Here is a 27372-nt window from a genome sequence, read left to right on the forward strand (position 1 = left end):
CCGCAACACCATAATGGGTTCGTGGAAGGATGTTGGGTAGTGAATTGAAAAAAGTAAGAGTAGGCGGACTGGCCAAACATGGAGCATGCCGGCTAGTCAAATGTAAGCAATAATAGGCTGCGAAGGTATGGAGAGGACTCCAGGCTGCAACCTGATAAAAAAGTACAAGCAGCAGTAACCAAAGGGAAGCTGTTAAGGCTAAGACGGACACAACAGTATGTGGATACCCACAGTGTTGTAGTGAAATGTCTGCTTGTTGGTAGGAAAGGAAATATAGACCACTTAATCAGAAGGATTAGGTCTGTGTGGCCACTGGAAGTAGCAGCTTGACCCTTGCATGAAGGAAAGAGTCAAGTGGAATTCACATGGAATGCAGTGCAATGTAGATAGAATGTAAGCGCAGCATTACTGTCCATGAATGTGGAAAACCCAGTCTCTCCCTAGGGCGAGAGAGAGAGGTTAGGAAAAATTAATAGAGTATTTCCTGAGGAACGGAGATACAACATCTACCTGAAAAGGATAGAAAGTTGAATGCGTAGAACTACTCAGTGGCAGAGGAACGGAGTCAGGTGAGTATGGAAAGAGTGCATAACTCACGGACCCTGCTGGCAGGAATGACATTAAGAGGGAAAGAAGTTCCCTTGCCAAACTGTGGAAGAGAGGAATGGAAAGGCTCAAACGTAGAATGTATGAGACTTATAAGGAGAATATATATGTTCATTCCGTGATTAGAGAAATAGAGGCGGCTTGATCAGTGGATAATCCATGGTAAGCCGACTCAGAGAGGATTACCGAAAACGGGAACCCAACTCCCAAAACGATACACCTCCTAAGAGAAAGGTGTATCTATGTGGAGGATGTCTGGAGAACAGAATCCGAGGGAGTAAGAAAAAATGGTGGAAAAGTAAAAGGGGTAATACCTCTTTTTTTTTTTTTTTTTTTTTTTTAGCGTCAGGAGGTAAAGCCTGCCATATTAAACGGCAAGATTTATGTTTAGAAGGTTTTGTGACGCTACCAGAACCTAAGAACATCAGTAAGTCTATGATTTGGGACTGACTGGTGAGGGAATAAAAGGTTACTGATATGATGGATTGAGAAGTATGGGAAGCATACTGATCTCAGTCAGGGAGTGGGGAAAAGAATACTGAACCCCATCCCAGTTCAACATTAGAAGAATGCTGGCTACGAGAGGCAGCAGAAGAGATATATTGAAGAGGCCTTTGATGGAAGAAAAGGCATCTAAGGGAACGCATAGGAAACATGTGTAGGGAGCAGGACCTGTGCATCGTATGGAATGATGCAGACGCAGAGGAAAGTTTAGTTAAACTCAGCGTTAAAAGATTTGCCCTGTACACATGTAATTGAGACCATTCGAGAGGATAGAACCTACGTGGAGAAGGTCAGATAGAGCGTTCATTAAATCTCTTAGATATGTGGCCCAAAGACGCATGAAGTGAACAAGGGCCAAGGGTAGAGCTGCGCAGCTGTCTAGCAGAGCAGCTAAGAGGTTGTGCGTGCTTATGAGTTGGAAAGCACATTGTCCCTATGCTGTCTGTCTGTATGCACAAAGAATTGTTGCAAAAGCAGTATTGGAAGGCATAAGGGCATAACTCATGGGTGCAACGTCCAGGAAGTTTATGAGAAACTATGCTGGAGTGCAATAGATGCATAATGGGTTGACAGCTTTCAGGAGAAACTTTATAACCCTAAGGAATTGCGAGCATGAGTCGAAGGAGACTAGGTCCTAGTTCGAACTGGGATAAGAATCAGGGACGAAAGCAATGAAACCACTTAGGTCCATTGAGTATAGAATGTCACTGAATATAACCCATAGCAGTTTTGAATTATGAGAAAAAATGCATAGTGGGAAGAAACCCCATAGCCCAACCATGAAAAGTTGAAAGGTTGAGGTTATGGAAAATATGCGCAGGGACATATAACAATGTATCAGAATGTCTGTGCGCATGCTGGACAAGAGGGTCTTAAGACTGTGGTGTCCAGAAGTGTTACAGAAGGGATTTATGGCAGTGACAGTAATCCCAGTTAGTAAATGTATAGTGAGTCCTGAAAAAAGTGAGAGCTCTTTGCATGTACTGAAAGGAAAGTGAATGATGTTACACTCCGCAGAGAAAACAGCATTCACCAACAGTGATGCAAGAGACAGTTCACTTACCGAAGCTGGTGCCGGCGGCAGAGCTTGGGGTTGTAATGTTGACTCACCATAAAGCACATAGAAACATTAAAATAATGTACTTACTGCAGTATGGAGTGATGGTAACCAAAGATACCATTGTACCTGTGACGTCTAAAGAAAGTTGGATTTTCTTAGGTCCAGGATGTGCGGAGAGTAACTATTTTCTGTTAAAAGAAAGAATAGTGCAATTAAAACTCCCCAACCCCCCTCCCTTCTCCCCTCTGCACTTCGTAGCGCCTGGGGGAGTGTACCGGGACTTTGGTACAAGGTGGGGTGGCCGCTCTGATATCTGACCAGATGGGAGACCAGGAGGTGTCCCAATGGAGGATATCATGTAGGCTCCTGCAGGTGTGTGAGCGGTAAGTGGTACCCGCATTTCTGTATGCTGTACAAGGAGACACTGAGACCTGTGGCCAGGCCTCAAGGTGGACTTGTACATGGGGCAATGGTTGCTGAATCTCATGTTTAGCAGATCAGCCAATGCAGCTGGACCTTGGTTGGGAGGGAACCAAGAGTCAGAGCATTGGTCGGCACAGGGACTTGTTACTGACAAGAGAAGAAGCCCTGCTGCAATCCCAAGAAGATAGAGGTTCTCCTGATATTGTGGCTAACATAGCTAACATAGTGATATGTGACACTAATACAGTTCTAAAAGGCACATGACCCAGAACTTTTCGAACCACGGTCCGAATGGGAGAACACAACTCTATGGGAATGCCGCCGAAGCGGGTACTTACCATCCGACGTGGATCGCCGCAAGACGAGCCGGTGAAGATTGTTGACCCCGACGGTCTCCGGAGTCCTCGAGGGTAAGGCCGGGGACGTAAACGTCCATCTCGCTCTGAAACCCGGTATGGTGGCACAGGTACAGAGGAGACAGGCCAGGCGTGAGTGGCGTTTAGACTGCTAAGTGTAACAGATGGCCATAGTCCCACACCACTTGACGGTGGGGCACGCCAGGAACAGAGGAGCCCTAACGGAACTCATGTTCCCTCCCTCGTCACAGCGGCTCGATGTGTCGTGACGCCAATGCAGAAGCTGTCGGACCTGGATCCGGAAGTTCTGGATCACCAAGGACTGCCAAAACTGTAGGAACAGTGCTGATGGCAGTGGTGATGTCGCTCTGCCCGAGCGTTGTCCAGCCTGGAGAAGGATGGCACCGATGTGCTGGATGGCGTCAGCGGCGGACGATCACGATGTCGGCGATGATGGGTGCCACGGTGCTCGGCCCGGTCTTTCCCCAGCGCCGAGATGGAAGCCCTCGTCGTCCTGGAAGGCGATCGATGACGAACTGTCAGCACGCCTGCTCTGCTCCTGACACAATGGAGTGTCTTAAGCTAATACGGGGCTTAAAAAAGAACCCAAAGCGTGGAGCAATGTGAGGAGGCGAGGGTATTATGTGGCGGTGCTATGTCGGTATTGACGATATTGAAGGCAACCTAAGGGGCTTCGAGGATATCATCAAAATGGGTATGAAAAATCGTCGATGACTGGCCAGGAGAATGATGACAGTGACGGGCACTGACAGCAGTGGCATAGGTATCTTTGAAACGATGTGGAATCGAATAATCGAAAAACATTGCCGTTATTGAAAAAGATACCGGCATCGACTGAGTCGAATCAATAGGGCGTCAAGGACACCGAAGGAAAACGGAGGTGTCGAGGGCATCGATGCATGGAGGCGGGCATTTATGCCGTTTGTGGCATGGCCACGGGCATCAACTATAGGGCCACAGACGTTGACGGTATCGATTTGGACAGACTCAGATTTCCAAGTGTACATGGCATCGGTGCCCCAGACACGTGTGTCGGTGGCATCGATATGGACACGTATGGAATCGATGGCATGGATCTCCCAGTCGATGAATTCCATCCCGGCATCAACGCCAGTCCTGGAATCGGCATGGGCATCGATGCCAGCCATAAGGCTGGCACTGGCATCAACGCCCATCCACGGAATCGAGCCGGCATGGATATCCACCGATGGGATCCACCTGGGCATCGAATTTCACCGATGGGAGCAGCCTGGCATCGACTGCCCTCGATGGATGCATTCTAACATAGATGCCCATGGATGAAACACCTGGGCATCGGTGTCCATCGATGCAAAAGGACCCGGCACCGATGCCATCGACGGACGGCCATCCGGCACCAATGCCATCGACGGACAAGCCATCCGGCACCGATGTCCATCGATGGGGACCATCCGGCACCGATGTCCACCGATGGGGACCATCCGGCATCGATGCCCACCGACGAATCGATGTGGCACCGATGCCCCCCAATGGAAAGGGCTGGACATCGGTGGGGAGGATGGGGCATCGATGGCATCCCCAAAAGGGGGGGGTGGCATCGATGAAGTGACCCTGGGATCGTTAAAAAGTGTCTCGGGCAGCGGTGGCGGCGACCCGAGTATGCATGGCAGTGACTAACAGCGTGTGCGTCAATGGCATGCATCCGGGTAGGGACGGCACCGAGGAAGCCCAAGGAAAAAAACAGTGCGTAGGAGGAAAAAGCCTGGTAGCACTGAAAAGCAAAAAACATGGATAAAGGCATCAGGGCACCGTGGGGGGAGGGGCGCTGATGACATATAAAAGCCCAGGGCGGTTTAGGCGGGTCCCGGTGTAGCGATAGGGTATCGACTGCGTGAGGGTACCAGGGAACGAAGGACTTGAAGCTACAGAGGTCCTAAGTTAAGGAAAAAATCCCTACCCCACTAGCATAAGCAAGCAGAGTGTCACAGAGATACTCGCAAGCTGTTTAAAGCTAACTGAAAAATGGGGGAAGGGAAGGCTTCAGTCAGTTAACAGCCTTAAGATAGTGACAGGAACCGACCGAAAAATAAGAATTAGTACTCACCGAGCGTCGTAAAAACGTACGCGGAGGGAGACCTGTGCAGGGAAAAGTGTTTTTTGAAGTGAAAAGTTAAGTGTTTCCATGAGGTAATTAGTTAAAAAATCCTCACAGAGCTCCAACCGCTATGCTGACTGCAGAGCGGAAAAAAGAAGACTGAGGGAGACACCTGTGGCTCACAGGGATAATTGCAGGCTGGGCATGCTCAGTGCACCCAGTGTGCCAGTGTCAGTCAAAGCTTGTTGAAACTTTGACAGAAAAGTTTTCCGTACAGGGCTCCATCCTCGATGTCACCCATTTGTGAGGACTACCATCCTGCTTGTCCTGTGAGAAATACTGATATCATAAAATGCAATTTAATTACTTTATGGAAAATACCAATGGATGCTAATAGAAGAAATGCACTTAAAATTAATATTCTGTCAAAAATATTTAAAATAATCTTTCCATTTTCTACAAAGTCTCTAATCAAAATTGTGAAGCAAATGTAATCTGAGAGCAGAAGCACTTTTTGAAAACCTTTTTAATTTTACTGTAAAATGTCACCTAACAAATGCAGCACAACCTAACCACCAAAATGTAAGAAATATGTATTTTCAGATAGGTTTTCTGCCACTAGTTCACATAGGAATTAATACATATTTCGCCAAAAAACCTGATTTAAAAAAGCATTTGCATGCTTAAAATTGGGTTTTACATGTGTAAATGCACTTTACTTGAGTAAATGGCTTTTAAAAATTGCTATGATAGTGTTACATTTACGCATGTAAATTCACCTGAAATTCACTTGAAAATCATCGATGTACACAAACATCTTTGCTATTTTCAAAGGAACAAGCATGATCAACATAATCAAACCATTCCCAAAACTGTACTACAGAAATATTTTAGCACATTGTTGGCAGAAGTGTGCAACAACTAATAAATGACCATGAATGTTAGTACTATCTTATTTTATTTATTTTAGTTTGATAATTTCCTGGTTTCTAAAAATCAAAAAAGGCGCCCAAAGCAGTGATTGGAAGCAAATTATAAAAACATCAAACATACTACTACTCAGCAAAGGGCATTGCTGCTTTGCATGTCCTTTTCTATTCCACTGATTAATCATCAGCAAATGCAGTATTAGGTTCTATACCTGTTATCCAGTAGGGCTGTTGTTGTATCTTGGTTGGGTGGTTTGTTGGGGGTTGGGGGGGGGGGGGGGAATGATGGGTGGTCAAATGAATGAATTAAGGAAGGAAACTATCCTGGTTATACTGGGAATTGATAGATACAGGTTACATTTTAGAAGAAGGAATAAAGGGAAGGGCATCTGTTCAACCAGTTGTCCTACTCCATATATTTATTTATTTATTTATTTATTTAAAGTCTCTTCTATACCGATAGCCGTTCACACATCGCATCGGTTTACATCAGAACAAAACTTTTGGGCGGGGCCCTTACAGGTAACATTTGAGGACATAATAACTAAACTAATTACACTATGAATAAAATAAGGCGTATCATGAGCAAAAAATAGTAAACAGTAACTATAGACTATATGTTTGAGGATTCTGGGCAGTTAGGACAATTAGATGCCAAGGCTTTAAGCACTGAATATTTTAAATGCCCGTTTGGTTATGAATAAAGGGAATGTTATTTTTACTTTGTTGTTAGACTCACATTTTAATTTATGTTTAATAGAAACATGGCATTCTAAAGCAGATGTTTTGTTGCAACAATTATGTCCTCTAGGATAAACGTTGGTCTATAAAGCAAAGGTATGGAAATGGGAGGTATAGTGTTGCTGTAAAAAGATACAATCTAAGTTACTCACACCTCATTGGAGGTGGGAAATGGGTGTGAAAACTTGGTTGTTAGGGTTCAGGTATGGTCCCCTTTGTTTAAATTATCATCCATCAGGGTTTGAGTGTGCTGATTTATCACCTCTTTTTGTTTAAGAAGTAAAAATGTAATGGTTATTGGTGATTTTAATGTGCATTTTTAGGAATCCTTTAAAGGACAAATGGGGGATTTTCAATTAATTTTGTCAGTGCTTAACTTAGCACATGCTATAAAGCCTGGCATGTTTTGGACCTGGTTATCGTACCAGAATTATGGGTGGGTAGGAGTTGGATTTTTGATCTCATAGTCAATATTGTGCCTTGGTCTGATCATTCCTTTCTGAAATTTAAATTACAGCCAGAACTTATGGGAGATGATAAAGGGAAATTAGTGTTACATTCAGGTTAATACAGTAAAGTGCGGCCGCGGTTACCCTGCTTCTAACCCACTTTTTACTCACTTTTCGGCCGCGTTAGACCAACCCGCGATACACTATCCCCTTTAACCCATTCTTACCGCCTCTTTAAATCACCGGGTAACCCCTTCCGCCCGCGGCATGTATATTAGATGTAAACGATCGAATTAGCTATTCCCTCCCATACAGTAACGCGCGCCCCGACTATCGCTTTTTTAACCTGCTAACTTACTGCCTACCCTTACCCCTGCGTTAGAGGCAGGGGTAAGGGTAGGTGGCAAACTTTCCCCCAGCCCCCGCTCACCTGCCCTGGCCGCGTCCATGGGTGCTGGTCCTCTCTCCCCTCCTCCCGAAGCAACAAAAGCGGAAAAAAAAAATCAACGAGTCTCCAGCGATCACGGATCCTCCAGAGACGGACCGCGGCGGAGACGGACCGCGGCTCCCCTGCCTCCCGGAGGCAGCTGGCAGCGAAGATGGATGCCTGCACTTCACATCTTGAGCGGCCAAATTGCACGCACAGGGGCCGCTTTCGCCCGTGTAGGCATCCGTCTTTGCCGGTGGGGCCGCTTTTGCCGCCGGCTGCCCCCCGGGAGGCAGGGGAGCCATGGTCCGTCTCCGGAGGAGGGCTGCAAGAAAAGTAAGTCACTTCGATGCTTTACACTTTACATGTCGTTTCACCAGTCCTCTCTCCCCGCCTCCCTGCGCCTTGCTTCGGGAGGAGGGGAGAGAGGACTGGCAATCCCGAGCGTAGGAGAACTGTCCACTTCCTGGTACCTGTCATTTCAAATGTCATTTGAAATGACATTTGAAATGACAGATACCAGCGTGTCTGTGAAGCGTTAGGCCAGCGCACCCAGGATACTGTATAGCGCTCTATACAATAAAATGGGTTGCGCAGGCCTAACGCTTCACAGACGCTTCTTGGACGCAGCTTGCATTTGCAAGCTATTTACATACAGTATCGAGCGGTAGGTGAGCTGCACTGTGCGTGCGGCAAACGCGGGTGCGCCCGGCACTAACGCAGCTCTTCCTACCGCTCCTTACTGTATCAGCCTGATTGTGAGCAAGTCATTTACCCAGAGTTAAAAGTCATTTGAAGAGATTGGATATCCTCGACTTTAGAGGTTGAATCTTGAAGACTCCAACTGGATACTTGGAGACCACTGTGATGAAGTCCACATTGAGACAAGACCACTTTGAATGGTTCAGAACCTCCTGCATCTCTAGGCTCTTGAGCTGTTTGAAGAGCTGCGTTAATGAATCAAGGTTAGGCATAACTACTTTTTGGCACATTCTTCGAGTATTTGGACCCTGAAGATGCCTTAAGTGGAAGGAGTGAGATTTTTCTATCTTTGAATCAATGCTGAAGGCCTCTTTGGCATGGCCTATCCACCAGGGCCTTGATCAGCTCTGTGGTCCTTGTGTTGGGCTTTTGAGGCCAACTAGCCACTGGACATATGTTCATCAGTAAGGAAGACTTGAATCCTCTCCTTTTGGGCCCAAACTATTCTGGGTGACATCTTTGCACAAATATTTCACCTGGAGTCATCATGGCCTTATCAAAGACAATTGTAGCAGACCTAAAGATCAGAAATGGACATCTTGAAGCTGCACTTGGCACAGTCCATGAAACTACTGTTTCTCTGACAAGAGGAGGAAAATAGTCAAAGTAAAACTAAACAATGAATTTTTTCTTCCTGACAGAGAAGATGGTGACAAGAGAAAAAGTTCAACCAAGCCTGATAGTCATTAATGAAAAAACTAACTTATCTCCAAAGACATTATCTCTGAAATGCAACACATCTATAAATCTTTCCTGCGTGCCCTCTCAAAAATTACATGACTATAGTCATACAATTCTGCCTATGTCAATGGCCATTATGAGAGTTCTTAATGGTATCTCAAATGCATCAAGAGATAAAGATTCATTTCACACTCCTCCAAGGGAGTGAAAGATGAAATGAATGCTTTCTATAAACTGCTATTCCTGCTTCATTTGAAAATGTTGTGATCATCAAATGTCTACGGCACATATGAATGGCTAGTGTACAAAGTAGAGATCTGCAGAGTTTCCTTCACAAAAATCATTTCACCCTCTCAGTTATCAGCAAATAAAAAGACTGTTCATTTTAGGCTTTTTTTTCCTAGACCATAATGTCATCTGACAATTACCAGTCCACTGTATGATAATGTCAAGAGGAAGAGCATAAGATCAACTTCAAAATAATATTTCACTGTAAACTAACTAAAAAAAAAAAATGTAAATGTGGGCTTCAGCTTTACAAAATTCCATATCTGCACCAATTGGTCCAATAAAGCACATATAACTGACTTGTATTAACTTTCCTTATGCTAAACATTCCTCTCATAATTGGATGAAATGGGATATAACTCGTCCCATGTAGTGCAAGGGGCTACAAACCCAATCTATTTATGTTCAATCCTGCTGCACTGGAAGCCATAAACTCCACAGAAAGTCAGTGATGGACCACCATCTCACAGCTCACCCATTTTTTTTTTTTTTACACCATTCACTCTTCTCCAAACTACTTCTCCACCCACACTGTCCACAAATATCCTTTACTTTGGTCCCAGGTTACATCAGCCAGCCTGCTCCCTCCTCCTTGCCATCCTTCACCTTTTTCTGTTCCCCTGTTCTTGCTCTGCCTTCTCCTCCCTTTATTTCTTTTTTTGGGGGGGGAGATCAGTTAGTTTCCTCCTGCTCCCTTGGTCTGCCAGCTCAATCAGAATCAAGGCTGAAATCTAGCATCAGGAACTGTCATTTCTAACTACCTAGGAATATCCCTTCCAATTTATTTAGTCCAGTCATCACAGTGATAAGATTTTGGCAAGGGGCAACATATCAGGGTTCCTTCCAGAAGCTTGAAATCATGGGCCATCAATCTGAACACCAGATATCACTGCTGTGCAATGACTGTGTTCCTCCCCCCACCCCCAGGAGACTATGACTGCTATCTTTGCAGTATCTCCATTCCCAGCCAACTCAGGGACTAGAAGACCAGATACAGGAATCTCATCCAGGTCCCTTTGCAGTGCTATTGAACCACCAGGTAACTTCTCCCTCTGTTCCTCCACAATTTCTCACCAAACCATTGTACCAGAAGTTATGGGTTTCTGACTCTACTTTAAGACTCTTGCATGCTCTTTTTTTTTTTTTTTTTTTTTTTTTGCTAGATATCACTTGCTATTCCTTGCTCTCTTGGTCTAGTCTACTATCCTTCATCCTAGAACAAATGCAAAGCCATCAATCTTTAAACCCATTTCAAACCTTCCTTCTTTGGGAAACATATTGGAGAAATTGTTTCTGTTTAGAAGACCAATGCAGCTACACAAATATTGTTAGGATTATAATGCTGTTCCATGCAGATTATACCAAATTGTTCATGGAAGACGGATGTAGTCTTAAGAACATAAGAACATGCCATACTGGGTCAGACCAAGGGTTCATCAAGCCCAGCATCCTGTTTCCAACAGTGGCCAATCCAGGCCATAAGAACCTGGCAAGTACCCAAAAACTAAGTCTATTCCATGCTACCGTTACTAGTAATAGCAGTGGCTATTTTCTAAGTCAACTTAATTAATAGCAGGTAATGGACTTCTCCTCCAAGACCTTATCCAATCCTTTTTTAAACACAGCTATACTAACTGCACTAACCACATCCTCTGGCAACAAATTCCAGAGTTTATTTGTGCATTGAGTGAAAAAGAACTCTCTCGGATTAGTTTTAAATGTGCCACATGCTAACTTCATGGACTGCTCCCTAGTCTATTATATGAAAGAGTAAATAACCGATTCACATCTACCCGTTCTAGACCTCTCATAATTTTAAACACCTCTATCATATCCCCCTCAGCGTCTCTTCTCCAAGCTGAAAAGTCCTAACCTCTTTAGTCTTTCCTCATACGGGAGCTGTACCATTCCCTTATTTTGGTCGCCTTTCTCTGTACCTTCTCCATTGTAATTATATATTTTTTGAGATGCGACGACCAGAATTGTACACAGTATTCAAGGTGCGGTCTCACCATGGAGCGACACAGAGGCATTATGACATTTTCCATTTTATTCACCATTCCCTTTCTAATAATTCCCAACATTCTGTTTGCTTTTTTGTCTGCCACAGCACACTGAACTGACAATTTCAATGTGTTATCCACTATGACGCCTAGATCTCTTTCTTGGGTGGTAGCACCTAATATGGAACCTAACATTGTGTAACTATAGCATGGGTTATTTTTCCCTATAATGCATCACCTTGTACTTATCCACATTAAATTTTATCTGCCATTTCGATGCCCGGTTTTCCAATCTCACAAGGTCTTCCTGCAATTTATCACAATCTGCTTGTGATTTAACTACTCTAAACAATTTTGTATCATCCACAAATTTGATTACCTTACTCATCATATTTCTTTCCAGATCATTTATAAATATATTGAAAAGTAAGGGTCCCAATACAGATCACTGTAGCACTCCACTGCCCACTCCCTTCCACTGAGAAAGTTGTCCATTTAATCCTACTCTGTTTCCTGTCTTTTAGCCAGTTTGTAATCCACGAAAGGACATTACCACCTATCCCATGATTTTTTATTTTTCCTAAAAGCCTCTCATGAGGAACTTTGTCAGACGCTTTCTGAAAATCCAAGTACACTACACATCTACCGGTTCACCTTTATCCACATGTTTATTAACTCCTTCAAAAAGTGAAGCAGATTTGTGAGGCAAGACTTGCCTTGGGTAAAGCCAGGCTGACTTTGTTCCATTAAGCAAAATTGCTTACCTTGTAATAGGTGTTATCCCAGGACAGCAGGATGTAGTCCTCACATATGGGTGACGTCACTCACGGAGCCCTAATGCGGGAAAACGTCTGGCAAAGTTTCTAGAAGCTTTTAACTGGCAGCCCGGGGATACTGAGCATGCCCGGCATGCCATGATATTCCCTGCCACAGGGGTCTCACTTCAGTCTGGTATATAGCAATAAGCGTTAGCAAAGTAAAATAATAAAAGTCTGAGGCCCAAGTCCGCAGGGTGGCGGGTGGGTTCTGTGAGGACTACATCCTGCTGTCCTGGGATAACACCTATTACAAGGTAAGCAATTTTGCTTTATCCCAGGACAAGCAGGATGCTAGTCCTCACATATGGGTGATTAGCAAGCTAGAGGCTGAGTCATTGTCCATGTAGTTAGCAGTGATGCGTTGTTGAGGAAATGAGGCAGCCGAAGATCACAGCAGTTGGTTGTAGAAGGAGTTGGGATCAAGCTGGAAACAAGTTCTGTAAGACAGATTGTCCATAGGCTGAATCTTGTCGTCCTTGTTTATCTAGACAGTAATGAGCTGCAAAGGTGTGAAGAGAACTCCATGTTGCTGCTTTACAAATGTCAATGATTGGCACTGAACGAAAATGTGCTACTGAAGTTGACATTGCTCTCACTGAATGTGCCTTTACTCGCCCTTGGAGGGAAGGCCTGCTTTTTCATAGCAAAACTGTATGCAATCTGCTAACCAGTTTGATATAGTATGCTTACCCACTGCATTACCTGGCTTATTTGGATCATAAGAGACAAGAAGCTGATTGGATTTTCTGAGGGACGTAGTGCGATTCAGATAAAAGGATAATGCACGTTTGCAGTCCAAAGTGTGCAAAGCTCTTTCTCCTTGGTGAGAATGAGGCCGTGGAAAGAATATGGGTAGAACTATGGTTTGATTTAAGTGGAACTCTGTAACTACCTTAGGAAGGAATTTTGGGTGTGTTCGTAGAACCATTCTGTCATGGAGAAACTTTGTATAAGGTTCATACGTGACAAGTGCTTGCAACTCACTAACCCTTCTAGCTGATGTGATGGCTATAAGGAAGATAGTTTTCCATGTGAGAAATTTGAGATCGCAAGAATGAATGGGTTCAAAGGGAGAACGCATTAATGCTGTTAAAACCAGATTCAGGTCCCATTGTGTGACTGGAGGCCGAATTGGTGGTTTAAGGTGAGTTAGACCTCTCATAAACCTACTGACAAGAGGTTGTGTGGATATAGGTGCATCTCCCATCTTGTTATGATAAGCTGAGATTGCACTCAAATGTACTCTGATTGATGAGGTCTGAAGACCGGATTCTGAAAGATGGTACAAATAGTCTAGAAGAGAAGTAGTGGGGCAAGTGAAAGGATCAATATTGTTTTGTTTGCACCACAAAGTGAATCTTTTCCATTTGAAAGAATAATTATTTCTTGTGGAAGATTTGCGTGAAGCTATAAGCATTTGAGATACATTTGTTGAAAGATTGAGTGGTTGCAAGATCAAGCTTTCAACATCCATGCTGTCAGGGATAGGGATTGAAGGTTGGGATGGCGCAACCGACCCTGATCCTGAGTTATGAGATTGGGAGCTACTCCCAGGCGTATTGGATCCCTGACTGAAAGGTCTAGCAATGTGGGAAACCATACTTGTCGAGGCCAGTATGGGGCTATGAGTATCATGGTCCCCTTGTCTTGTTGTAGCTTCACTAGAGTTTTCGTTATAAGCGGTATTGGAGGATACACATATAGCATGCCTGAGTTCCAAGGGTGAGCAAAAGTATCCTTGGCAAGCTGGTTGTGTTGTTTGTGTAGAGAACAGAAGTTGTCTACTTTGTAATTCAGAGGTGACGCAAAGAGGTCCGTTGTTGGTTGTCCCCAACGTTGGAATATCTTGGCGGCTACTGAGGGATTCAGGGCCCACTCGTGTGGTTGGAATTGACGACTGAGTCAGTCCGCTAGCACATTTTGAATTCCTGCTAGATAAGTGGCCTGTAGGAACATTGAGTGGTTCAAGGCCCAGTCCCAAATTTGTGCAGCTTCTTGACAAAGGAGATACGAGCCCGTACCACCCTGTTTGTTGATGTACCACATAGCTACTGTATTGTCTGTTTGGATCAGAACAGTCTTGTGTGAAAGGCAGTCCTTGAACGCATGAAGCGCATAACGTATAGCTCGAAGTTCCAGAAAATTGATCTGATATGTGGCTTCGAGTTTTGTCCAAGTTCCTTGAGTTTGAAGAGAGTTTATGTGAGCTCCCCAACCCAAGGTGGATGCATCCGTAGTTAATGTTTCCTGAGGGACTGGTTTCTGGAAAGGAAGGCCCTTGCGTAAATTGTCCCTGGTTGTCCACCATTGTAGTGATGAGCGAAGTTGGTGGGTTACTTGTATTGGATAGTGTAACGGCTGAATGGCTTGGATCCATTGTGATCGTAGAGTCCATTGGGTTACTCTCATGGCGAGTCGTGCCATAGGCGTGACATGAACCGTGGAGGCCATATGGCCTAGTAAGGTAAGGAACTGATGAGCTGTCGCTTGTTGTTGCATGGAAATTGAGTGCGCCAACAGGGACAGTGTGACTGCACGATCTTCTGGTAGAAAAGCCTGTGCAATGTCTGTGTTTAACTCTGCTCCTATGAATTGGAGTAGATGAGAAGGGTTCATGTGGGATTTTTGATAATTGATGAGGAATCCCAGTTTGTGAAGTACAGCTATGGTGTAATTGAGTGAAGTTATTGCTCCTTGTTGTGATTGACTTTTGATGAGCCAATCGTCGAGATAAGGAAAAACATGAACACCTTGTTTGTGTAAGTGTGCTGCTATCACTGCCAGGCATTTGGTGAATACCCTGGGAGCTGAAGCGAGGCCGAATGGTAACACTCGGTATTGGAAATGCTGATGTCCTACTGTGAATCGCAGATACTTGCGATGAGGTGGGAATATAGGAATGTGTGTGTAAGCATCTTGAAAATCCAGAGAACAAAGCCAATCTCCCTTTTGTAGGAGTGGAAGCATGGTGCCTAGTGAAACCATCCTGAACTTTTCTTTTATTAAGAATTTGTTGAGATTTCTGAGCTCTAGAATGGGACGTAGGCCTCCGGTTTTCTTTGGAATGAGGAAATACCAGGAATAGAATCCTCTGCCCTTCTGAGTGTGTGGTACGTGTTCCACAGCTTTTGCTTTCAGAAGAGCGGATAATTCTGTTTGTAATTGAGGTATGTGATTGAGATGGGAGTTTTGTGGTGGAAACTCCTGAGGGAGAGATGCAAAATCTAGGCAGTAGCCTTGATGAATTATGGACAGGACCCAATGATCGGTTGTTATTGTTGTCCATTCCTTGTAGAAATGGGATATTCTCCCTCCAACTGGCAAGGTGGCATAGGGATTGGGATATTGGCCTTGTGCTCTGAAATTTGTTTCAAAAGCCTGAGGTAGATCCTGTTTGAGGAGGTGGTTGGGGCCTCACAGACCGTTGTTGTCTCTGTTGTGGTCTTTGTTGAGACCTTGGAGGTCTTGACCTAGAAGCAGGAGGATAGTATCTCTTTGGCCGATAGAAGGGATGTTTCGCCTCTCTACGTGGTGGTCTGCGAGTTGTGTGGGTTGCAGGGTCATAAGGCAGCATAGAGAGTTGTTTTAGTGTCTCTGAATGCTCTCGAAGTTGGGCGACGGCATCCTGCACTTTGGTGCCAAACAAATTATCTCCCTGACAGGGAAGGTCTACTAATTTGTCCTGGACTTCAGGGCGTAAATCAGAAGCCTTTAGCCAGGCCCACCTTCTGGCACTGATGCTGGATGCTGCTGTTCTAGAGGATGTTTCAAAAGCATCGTAGGCTGCCCTTACCTCATGCTTTCCTGCATCCAAACCCTTTTGGATAATGATTTGTGCTGCCTCCTGTTGTTGTTGAGGCAGAGAGGGTAGAAACTCTTCAATCTGCTTCCAGAGATTCCTCTGGTGCTGCGTCATGTAGAGCTGATATGCAGCAATTTTGGAGTTGAGCATGGCTCCTTGGTAGATTTTCCTCCCCATCAGATCTAAAAATCTACTGTCCTTTCCTGGAGGGATTGAGGCATGAGTCCTGGTTCTGCGAGATTTTTTCTGAGCAGATTCCACCACAAGGGAATTGTGAGGAAGTTGAGGTTTCTCAAATCCTGGGGCTGCTTGAACAAGATAGGTAGAGTCTACCCTCCTATTTACAGCAGGGGTTGTACATGGATGTTCCCATATCCTCTGCTGAAGCTGTAATAGCACTTCGTGTACTGGAATGGCCAGATTGTGCTTAGGAGGATCCACAAACTGTAAAATTTCAAGCGTCTGCTGCCTCTCATCCTTTTCAGCCTGGAGTTGGAAGGGTATGGACTCAGACATTTCTTGAATAAAAGATGAAAATGAAAGGTCCTCTGGAGGTGACTGCTTTTTGGCTTGAGGTGGAGAAGCCTCAGACAAGAAAATCTTCTGAGGAAGGCTCAGATTCTGTATCTGACCAAGTAACAGAAGTAGGTATGTGACATTGAGGAGGTTCAGGCCTTTGAGGTGGAGGTATTCCTGAAGTGTCTTGCAAGGGACCTTGTGGGTCCGGTGAAGTCTCTTGATCCTCTTCTTCTTGCCCAGGTATTATGGGCAATGAAGCCAGAAGGTCCTGATACCTTTTAGTGAGGATGCTGTGTAACTGTGCTTCAGAACTAGAAGTGTCTGGAACTGTGGAAGTAGGCTTCAGTGAAGAATGTTTAAATTTCCCCGATGACTTTTGTGTGGAAGATGTTCTTCTTGGCAAAGGTGCTTTAGACGGTGCCATGGTATAGAGAGACATCAATTGTGTAATCGGTGGCATCGATGAAGTATTGAAGGTAAACATCGATATTGGAATCATCGATGATATAGGTCTTGCTGGCATCGAAGGCATCGGGAATTGTAAAGGAACCGATGGTATTGATGGTGTATATGTTGGAACTGGATCCGTCATCGAAGTCATCAGCGGAATCGATGAAGACATCGCTGGCATCGGCGTATATGCCGGCATCGACTAAGACGTCGGCATCATCGGCGGAGTCGCCGGCATCGGCTGTGAAGCCGGAATCGAAGGAGTGGTTATCGTCGGCGATCCCGCCGGCATCGACACTGTGGTCGGCATCGACATTATTGTCGGCATCGGCGATGACGCCGGAATTCGGTGCTGTAAGGCATCAGTGACTATTTGTTTTATTAAGGCAGTCAAGTCAGTAATCGAAGTCGATACTTGCTGTGATGTCGACGGTATCGATTCCGGAACCGATGGCACCGTAGTTGAGGAAGACTTTTGCCTCTTAGCGGTCGGTTCCTCCGGCAGCGGGAGCAGCGGGATAGATCGATGCCATCGGTGCTTGTGCTTCGATCGTGGTTCAGATACCGACCTTGTCGATGATGTGGAGGGTGTTGGAGAAGAGGCATCCCCCGAACCTCCAGAAGTCTTTTCTTGATCAGGATCTTTTTTGTAAGGCCTACCGGCGATGATTTTGTAGAAGTCGTCGGTGAAGGCCCTAATTGAATCTGGAAAATCTGTGCCATTTTTTCTTGGTGGAGTCTTCTGCCTTTTGCCGTCATTTCTTGGCATTTTGGACAGGCAGCGATGTCATGCTGTCCCCCAAGGCATCGAACGCATTCAGTATGCGGGTCCGTTATGGACATTGTTCGATTGCAGGCTGGGCACTTCTTGAAGCCTGATGACATTTTGTCTCGACGTCCGTCGATGGAAAAAAGCTGAATTTTTTTAGCGAAAGCTAATATGTTTGTCACCAGCCGGAGACCCGAAATGGGCAAATTTATTAACGAAAATTTTTAACTTTTTCGTCAAGTTGTGAGGAGAACCTCACAGGGCTCCTGTGACCGCGATGTCGATGGCAGCGCGGAAAAAAGAAGACTGAAGTGAGACCCCTGTGACAGGGAATATCATGGCATGCCGGGCATGCTCAGTAGCCCCGGGCTGCCACTTAAAAGCTTCTAGAAACGTTGCCAGAAGTTTTCCCGCATTAGGGCTCCGTGAGTGACGTCACCCATATGTGAGGACTAGCATCCTGCTTGTCCTGGGATAAAACCATGTCTTTCTATATATTCTGTGATTTTGATGTTTAGAACACTTTCCACTATTTTTCCTGGTACTGAAGTCAGGCTAACAGGTCTGAAGTTTCCCGGATCGCATCTGGAGCCCTTTTTAAATATTGGGATTATATTAGCTATCCTCCAGTCTTATCACAGCCGTTAAAAGTTATATCTGCCACTCTCATGGCTTGTGCTGCCACTAATTCATGCTTCTCCTATTCCTTCATTTTTTGAAAGTAAGGTTGCTAATTATTTAGCCCATGCCTTTTTGGACTGTTTTCATCTCGTCTGCATTCTCCTAAGACTTTCCTGTTGTTCTTCCCCTTTCTCTCTCTAGCCCAAAAAGAAAACTAATGTGGTTTATTTCAAATCAGTTAAAAACTACTCAGTTCTTTTTGGCTTGAGCCCTCTTACCTTTTTCTTCCTTCCTTCCTCTCCATGCCATCTTTGTCCTGACCTTCCTTCTCCCTGCATAACTCCATGTTCTTCTCCCTTCCCCTTTTCCAGTGCAGCAACTAAACTGAATTTGTACCCAGTGCAAAGACATGAATTTGTTTATGACATACCAACACTTCCCACTCTCAGAATTTTGTATCCCAACACCTGCACGCCTTCTTTTCCCCTTTGTAAACCTCGCTAAAGCAAATTTTCATAGTACCTCTACAGCCCTAGTAAAGAGTTTCTATTTGTAGCAACTTCAGAATTGCTTTACATAAGTTTTCACACATTATGAATTTTTCAAAATCAAGCCTATAATGTTTAAAACCCGACACCAAGTGCTTCTAAGCTGGAAGTCACAGAGCCCCCCCCCCCCAAATAGGCTTATATCCACCAAGAGACTTTAACAAATTGAATTGTAGAAAAAAAAATGAAATAGTAAAGATCCTTGATTGCTCTATTCCTGAACTTGCAGTTACAGAATACGATAAAATTCTGAACTCATACATTTGCCCAAATTCAGCTTGTGGCATTATGAACATTTTTGTATTACATACATAGTAACAACTTTGCAAATTTGATACAAACACTGTCAAGATGCAAGCATAAGATTTGATAAACTAATAACTTTTCATATTAATAAATCTTCTGTACTTTGGAAAGAGTATGAGCTCAAGGTGAAAAAAGAAAAGCAAAATTATTTTACTTACTTTCTCCGTAGTTACAGTCAGTGAAGGAACCAAGGATGGTGAAGAATCTGCTTGCTTTCTGTGTTTTTGCTTGTGTTTGTCTTTATCTTTGTGTTTCTAAAATTATGAAAATAAAACATAGCTGAAGTAGATTTATGTTCACAATAGCTTTGGACCATGTTTAATCAATTAGATAAAAATAAGTTTTAAACTAAAGTAATAAAAATCACATTAAGCAATTGTAAATCCTGCTCATTACCTGAGCATTCACCTATAGTCAGGGTTTATTGAGTTAGGATATTTGAACCGAAAAAATTATTACGGGACTAAAAAGACATGGAATTAATACTAGGCTGATAACAACGGTCTAGCCCCTAAAGCAGCTACTCGTGAAACATGGTATCCTGTTGGGCTTGATACAACTCACAAAACAAAGGGGAAGTAGTTTATTCCTTATCATTATTATCACGTTCATGGTGCTTAAATATGTATAAAAAAAAAGGACTGATGATTAAATGACAACCCCGTTAGTCTATTGATGGAGCATAATTTACCTTCTAAAAGACAATAAAGGGGATATTATGATGGTCCCAACAACAAGAAAAAATATAAACATATCAGTTACGAAGTTTGGTAATACATGTTTGAATTGAAATTGGTTAATGTGCATAAGGACTGGTGAATTAGAAAAACAACTGAAGGTAATTGATTTTTTTCTTCACTCTCCCATCCTTATGCTCATTAGCCTGCATCTGTTTCTTCAAAAACAGAACTGTCTGCAGTGGTGTATGATGAATCCTAGCAAGCATTATTTTCCTGGGTGTACACTCCTAGAGCATACTTTTCTAAGTATTTCACTCTCAATTTAATTGTTTATGTTTAAAATGCTTGTTAAATCTATCTGTAAGTGATGCTGTCTCAACATTGCTGGGCATGGTTAATAAATCTGTTAGTGCTGCTTTGCCACTCTCACTGTGTCTAGGAGTTTTCATACCACTATTGGTACTACTTTCTCTTAATATTGCTGGTTATGGTTAATAGATTTCAGTTAGTGCTGCTTTGCCAATCTGTCTCTTGGTGCCGCTTTGCCACTTTAACACAGCACTATTGGTCTTGCTTTGTCTTAATCTTTCATTTCATTTATTACATAGATATAAATCAGGCCCAATATTCTATGCAACATTAAAATACAGAACAAGCTAATAAAACTCATAAAAACACATAAAACATTTAAAAAGACCAACTCAGAGCACACACAGTCACTCCAAAACTCAGCTCCAGAAACCCACTTATTAATGTAGCCATATTACATTACAGCTTTTCCTGAGATTCATTAAACTCTCTTTACCAATAGCCCTCTTTACTCTGCACATGGAAAATAGCCTTATTTTTAGTTTTGTTTTTTTTCCTTGAAGGTCAAAGTAAAGTGACCACAACTTGAGAACTGTGCGCAGTTCTGGTCGCCCCATCTCAAAAAAGATAAAAGTGGGACTAGAAAAGGTGCAGAGAAGGGCAACAGAAATAATGGATATAGAATGGCTCCCTTATGAAGGAAGGCTAAACAGGTTAGAATCTTCAGCTTGGAGAAGAGACAACAGAGGGGATATGAAAGAAGTTTATAAAATCATGAGGGGTGGAATGGGTAAAGCAGAGGTGCTAATCTGTAACAGGTATTCTCCTAGGACAGCAGGATGTTAGATGGGTGACATCATCAGATGGAGCCCAGCACTGAAAATGCTTGTCAAAGTTTCTAGAACTTTGACTGGCACACTGAGCATGCCCAGCATCCCTCTATCTGCGAGTCCACACACTGGCATGGGGACCAGTGCAGACGGCAGCTTGATACCTCTCAGGGATCAGAGCACCGCCTGGTGAACTCTACGGTCCAATTGCTCCTGAAAATCTACTGTAGTTAAAATGGATGGAGGAGGAGGAAGAGACATCACCAGAGCCTCCTCGGAGCCCCGAAGAGGCTCGGTGCCCAGCACCGCAACTGGTGAGGAACGCCAGGTCTCACCTGTTCCAGGTCTGATAGAGGATGGTGTCTCTTCCCCAAAGAGTCACTTTGGGAGCAGCATGGGAGCAGCCGATGCCACGCGCCGACGGTGATTGGTGATGATCCTTGTGAGATTTCCCTCGGTGTTTGGCCCGGTCTTTCCCCAGAGCCAAGGAAGGTGAAGATCCTGAAATCCTTGAGAGCGATGACACCGGAGATGGCCTATCACCGGCTCCTCTCTCACGAGAGGGACCCACCGGAGGGGTAGAGAGGGATAGCGTATCTAATGATTCTCCTTGGGCTCTAGGTGTCGATGCCCCCGATGCCGGAGTAGGTGGATCAGACTTTCTGGCAAAAAGCTTTTCCATCTTATCCTTTGGGGGTCATCTGGTCACACAGAAAGCACCCCCAGGCAGAGAATACAGACCTCATGTGGATCAATAATCAAAATCGTCTGAGGGCACTGGGGGCATTGGCGAAAACCGGACATCATGAAAAATAGCTGGCAAGTGGTCGATGGCTGTCAATCACCGAGAGGTGACTGCATGAAGGGAAAATTTAAAACACCTACCGCACACCAGATTGCACCAACCGAAGAAGAGGTACCCGGCACCAAGAACATCGAAAATGACTGGGAAAATACTTTGAAAAGGATGAGCTAAAAGCAGAATTCTCCTACAGCGAGGCAACTACTTCATGGAAAAAGAGAGACTGAAGAGGGACCCCGTGTGGATGTGTGGATAGTAGCATGCTGGGCAAACGTTTTCCATGCCGGCCTCCATCTGATGATGTCACCCATCTGTGAGGACTACCATCCTGCTTGTCCTATGAGAAATAGGGAATGGTTATTTACCCTCTCAAATAATATCAAAATAAGGAGGCACTCCATTAACTAAGACAGCAAATTTAAACCAGATTACAGAAAGTACTTTTTCACTTGCACCATGAAGCTATGGAATTAGTTACCAGAGCACAAGATCAAGATGACTAGCATAGCAAGGGGGTTACAAGAGGTTTGGACAAGATCCTGGAAGAAAAGTCCATAAACAGTTAATAACAAGGTAGACTTGGGAAAGCCATCGCTTATCCCTGGGAATGGGATCTGCTGGGTACTTGTCATCCGAACTGGCTACTGTCAGAGACAGAAATAGCTGGTTAAGGTTAAAATGTTTGATAATCTCTCAGTTAGTGCTGCTCTGCCACTCTCACCGTTTCTTGGGGTTTACATACCACTATTTTTTCTGCACTGCTCGCTACAAGAATAAACACTGACAGTCAACAAAGAAGAAATTATTTTTATTAGTAAGATATCTTATGGAGCAATACAGAATTCACAGATCTAAAGCTGTACATTAGGTTATATGTATCACCTCCTCCACACTTGCACACCAATGAGTTAGGTTTCTTTGTAAGCATATCATTTTTTTCAATTGGTTAGGACTATTATCTCATGTTTGCTAACACTGCCTTCTGGCTAACCTTTGGCATACTTAACTATTCCTAGAGCCTTGGCTATTTCCACAAGTCTGATCAGTTCAATCTTATTATGCTATTATCTTTCTCCTTCTTCACTGCCACCAACTGGTCTGTCTGCCCAGAAAACCCCTCAAAGCGCTCTTACAGCCCCCCCACCCCCCTTTGCTGCAGTAATATGGATCTGGGTCTACAAAGTTTGTACATCCCAACTCTAAATCAACAGGACTGTCAAGGGCCTCTACAATCATCTCTCGGGAAGGGTATTTCCTATGGAAACATTTAGCTGGCTATGTCTCTGGATTGGTTGTATTCCCCTGTACCACTAGCCTACCTTTAATTTTAAAACTATCAATCCACGGTACAGAAGTACATATTAAATCTACTACCTGAATCCCCTGAGAACCACAATTTGGAGAAAAAAATCAAATCAAAGGAATGCCGCCGCGCCCCCCCCCCCCCCCCCCAAAATGGGTAGGATCAGCCCCCAGCTGCTGAAACCCCAGGATATTCGTATTACCAAAGATCCTGGACCCGTTCTGAGATATGATCATCCATATGGACACTAAAATCAAGTCTAGACTGCTAGTAATATTAAAATTGGTAGATATAACTAAGAAACAATTGTCTTCTGTTAACCAAGTTTCAGTACCTGAATGTAATCTACTTTGAAGTGCCTGAAAATGCAGAATACAAATCAAATAAATAAATAAAATAAGAAAATATCAATATGTTCTTCTAACAGTCTATCATATAACAATGCAACTTTCCCCATAGCTGACTGAACATTTCCAAAAATAAGCTCCATATCATACTGGTAATACTTCATACAAGAGATAGGGGAATATAAATAGCAGCAATCTTGCAATGGCCTTCTTCAAAACCTTTTGAAGCCCCTCCCATATCTACCCCTCTCCAAAATGATATTGAAACTATCTTAAACAAAATAGCAAAATTGAAACTCTCAAAACTAAGATATAAAACCCACCAGATTCTCTGCCCTTCTGAAGTCCCTCCAGAGTCTCATTCTCTAAGAGGCTCGCAAAGGAGCAATCATTTGGCTTATCTCCTTTGGTGAATAGCTTGTCAGCCACTCAGTGGTGGTTTAAAGTGCTGCACTAGGATGATGTTAGGTGGTGGAGCTTCCTTCTCCCAGAATGAGAGATAAAAGGGGTGCTCAGAGAAGACAAGATCATAACAGAAAAAAAATAAATAAATTCTTTGCTTTGGTCTTTACTAAAGGAGGGTGCTGGAGAGATACTGATGCCAGAAAAATTCATAGGAAATAAATTAAATCACAACCTGGGAAGATATGACAGAGCAAAATCAAAAACTTAAAGGCAACAAATCACAGGGTCCAGATGGTGTATACACCAGAGTCCTGAAACAACTCAAAAGTGGAATTGTGGTCAAATTACAAATAAACTTGTTCGAATCAGCCAGGGTGCCCTGAGGATTGAAGGGTTGCCAAAGTAATGCCAATTTTTAAAAGGGCTCCAAGGTAGTCCAGACAACTAGAAATCTGCGAACCAAACAGTGCCTGAGCAAAGGGAAATCCTGCTTTACAAATCTGTTATATTCTTTTGAAGGAGCTTAAACATATTGACAAGGGTAATTCAGTTGATATAAAGTCTATCTGTATTTTAGAGGGTGCTTTACAAAGTCCTTGTGAAAGACTGATCAGGAAATTAATAAGTCTGGGATAGGAAACAATGTCCTATTTAGGATTAGTTAAACTGGTCAAAGAGTCAGGGCCGACAGCAATCAAGAAGCAGTGGCAAGACAAGGCTGAGGTCCAGACGAGGAGAGAGTCGATAGCGTAGTCAGACACTGAACATAAGAACATGTCATACTGGGTCAGACCAAGGGTCCATCAAGCCCAGCATCCTGTTTCCAACATTGGCCCAATCCAGACCACAAGAACCTGGCAAGTACCCAAAATCAAGTCTATTCCATGTTACTTTTGCTAGTAATAGCAGTGGCTATTTTCTAATGGGCCAATGCAGTAAAGTGTGCTCAGGCTGAGCGCATTAGCCCCCGGTTTAGACGCGCGTTTTCGACCACTCTATTTTACCCCTATACAGAAAGGGGGTAATAGCGTGTGGAAAACGTGCGGCCAACCCCCCCCGAAACTAATAGCGCCCGCAACATGCAATACAGCCAAGCCGCACATTTTACTTTCAGAAATTAACGCCTGCCAAAGGCTTGAGTTAATTTCGGCCGGCACTGGAAAAGTGTACAGAAAAGCAGAAAAAATTGCTTTTCTGTACACCCTCCGACTTAATATCATAATGATATTAAGTCGGAGCCGCACAAGTAAAAAAATTAAAAATAAAAAAATAAAAATTTTAAATCTGCCTGCAGCCCACAGGTTGGAAGACGGACGCCCAATTTTGCCGGCATCCGTTTTCCTGAACCCGTGGCTGTCAGCGGGTCCCAGAAGAGACACCAGTAAAATTGAGCATCGACCGTCAAACCCACTGACAGCCGCCGCTTCTGTCAAAAAGGAGGCGCTAGGGACGTGTTAGTGTCCCTAGCGCCTCCTTTTACAGCGGGCCCGCATTAGCTTTTTTTTTTTTACTGAATCACACGCCCAGGAGAGTGGCCTGGGCGCGCGTCGGGAGAGCTGGCGCTCGCCGGCTCTCCCGCAGGTTTTTCTGTATCGGCCCGTAAGTCAACAATTAATAGCAGGTAACGGACTTCTCCTCCAAGAACTTATCCAATTCTTTTTTAAACACAGCTACAATAACTGCACTAACCACACCATCTGGCAACAAATTCCAGAGTTTAATTGTGCGCTGAGTGAAAAAGAACTTTCTCAGATTAGTTTTAAATGTGTCACATGCTAACTTCATCTTTCTAGTCTTTCTAGTCTATTATCCAAAAGAGTAAATGATTCACATTTACCCGTTCTAGACCTCTCATGATTTAAACACCTCTATCATATCCCCCCCTCAGCCGTCTCTTCTCCAAGCACAAAAGACCTAACCTCTTTACTCATAGGTGAGCTGTTCCATTCCCTTTATCATTTTAGTCGCCCTTCTCTGTACCTTCTCCATCGTAATTATATATTTTTTGAGATGCGGTGACCAGAATTGTACACAGTATTTAAGGTGCGGTCTCACCATGGAGTGATGCAGAGGCATTATGACATTTTTCCGTTTTATTCACCATTCCCTTTCTAATAATTCCCAACATTCTGTTTGCTTTTTTGACTGTGTTTTCCACTATGGCGCCTAGATCTTTCTTGGGTGGTAGCTCCTAATATGGAACCTAACATTGTGTAACTATAGCATGGGTTATTTTTCCCTATATGCATCATCTTGCACTTATCCACATAAATTTCATCTGCCATGTCGATGCCCAATTTTCCAGTCTCACAAGGTCTTCCTGCAATTTATCACAATCTGCTTGTGATTTAACTACTCTGAACAATTTTGTATCATCTGCAAATTTGATTACCTCACTCATCGTATTTCTTTCCAGGTCATTTATAAATATATTGAAAAGTAAGGGTCCCAATACAGATACCTGAGGCACTCCACTACCCACTTGCTTCCACTGAGAAAATTGTCCATTTAATCCTACTCTCTGTTTCCTGTCTTTTAGCCAGTTTGTAATCCATGAAAGGACATCGCCACCTATCCCATGACTTTTAACTTTTCTTAGAAGCCTCTCATGAGGAACTTTGTCAAACGCCTTCTGAAAATCCAAAGACACTACCATCTACCGGTTCATCTTTATCTACATGTTTATTAACTCAAAGGACAAGGGCAGAAAATGGCATAGACAACATGTGATGTTCTACACGATGATTGGGGTAACTGCATGGTACGTCCTGTTGCAGGACGTACCATGCAGTTTGCTTCAGACCACAATTTGTACTGCAACAGGACGTACCATGCAGTTACCCCAATCATCGTGTAGAACATCACATGTTGTCTATGCCATTTTCTGCCCTTGTCCTTTGATCTATGTGGGCATGACAAAGCGCCCCGTTCGCACTCGTTTGACAGAACATAAGTGCTGCTTAAAAACCGGAAGAATTGAGGAGCCACTGGTCACACACTTCTTGGAACATAAACATGTGTTCACAGAGATTAAATGGACAGTCTTGGAAATCATTTCTCAACATAGGAGGCGGGGAGACAGAGTACAGCGACTTCGCCAATGTGAGCAACGCTGGATTTACATATTTATTTATTTATTTATTTATTTATTTATTTAAGGTCTCTTTTATACCGACATCCGTTGACACATCGCATCGGTTTACAAAAAACAAAAACATTTGGGCGGAGCCCTTACATATAACAGCGGAACAAGATTAACTTTTGGGCGGGGGGCCCTTACATATAACCAATAGAGTACATTAAACGGGGGGGTGAAAACTAGATATAAATATAAATCAATATGAGTAAACCAACTATATACACTATATACACAGATACAGTGCATCCTCATGGACTCAATAAAGAAATTGAGTGGGTCCATTTTATGTAAATGTCATCTTTCACAGCTGAATTCTACTGACTTCACGCACAGCTGAATGGATTGATTTCATACAGCTGAAAAATCATTTAAATTCAGTGAACTTCTCGCGGCAAACTTT

At 43.6% G+C, this 27372-nt stretch overlaps 1 protein-coding gene across 3 annotated transcripts in view; it reads right to left on the reverse strand.

Moving 5' to 3' along the window:
- Positions 1 to 27372, reverse strand: part of MLLT10 (MLLT10 histone lysine methyltransferase DOT1L cofactor) — a 785717-nt gene that overhangs the window by 448817 nt on the left and 309528 nt on the right. For all 3 annotated transcript variants that reach the window (XM_029588723.1, XM_029588721.1, XM_029588724.1), the window contains one exon: positions 19316 to 19411. In XM_029588723.1, the coding sequence (XP_029444583.1) occupies positions 19316 to 19411 (96 nt within the window). The remainder of the gene's footprint in view (positions 1 to 19315; positions 19412 to 27372) is intronic.

Source organism: Rhinatrema bivittatum, chromosome 2 (assembly GCF_901001135.1).
Source record: "Rhinatrema bivittatum chromosome 2, aRhiBiv1.1, whole genome shotgun sequence".
Classification (NCBI taxonomy): Eukaryota; Metazoa; Chordata; class Amphibia; order Gymnophiona; family Rhinatrematidae; genus Rhinatrema; species Rhinatrema bivittatum.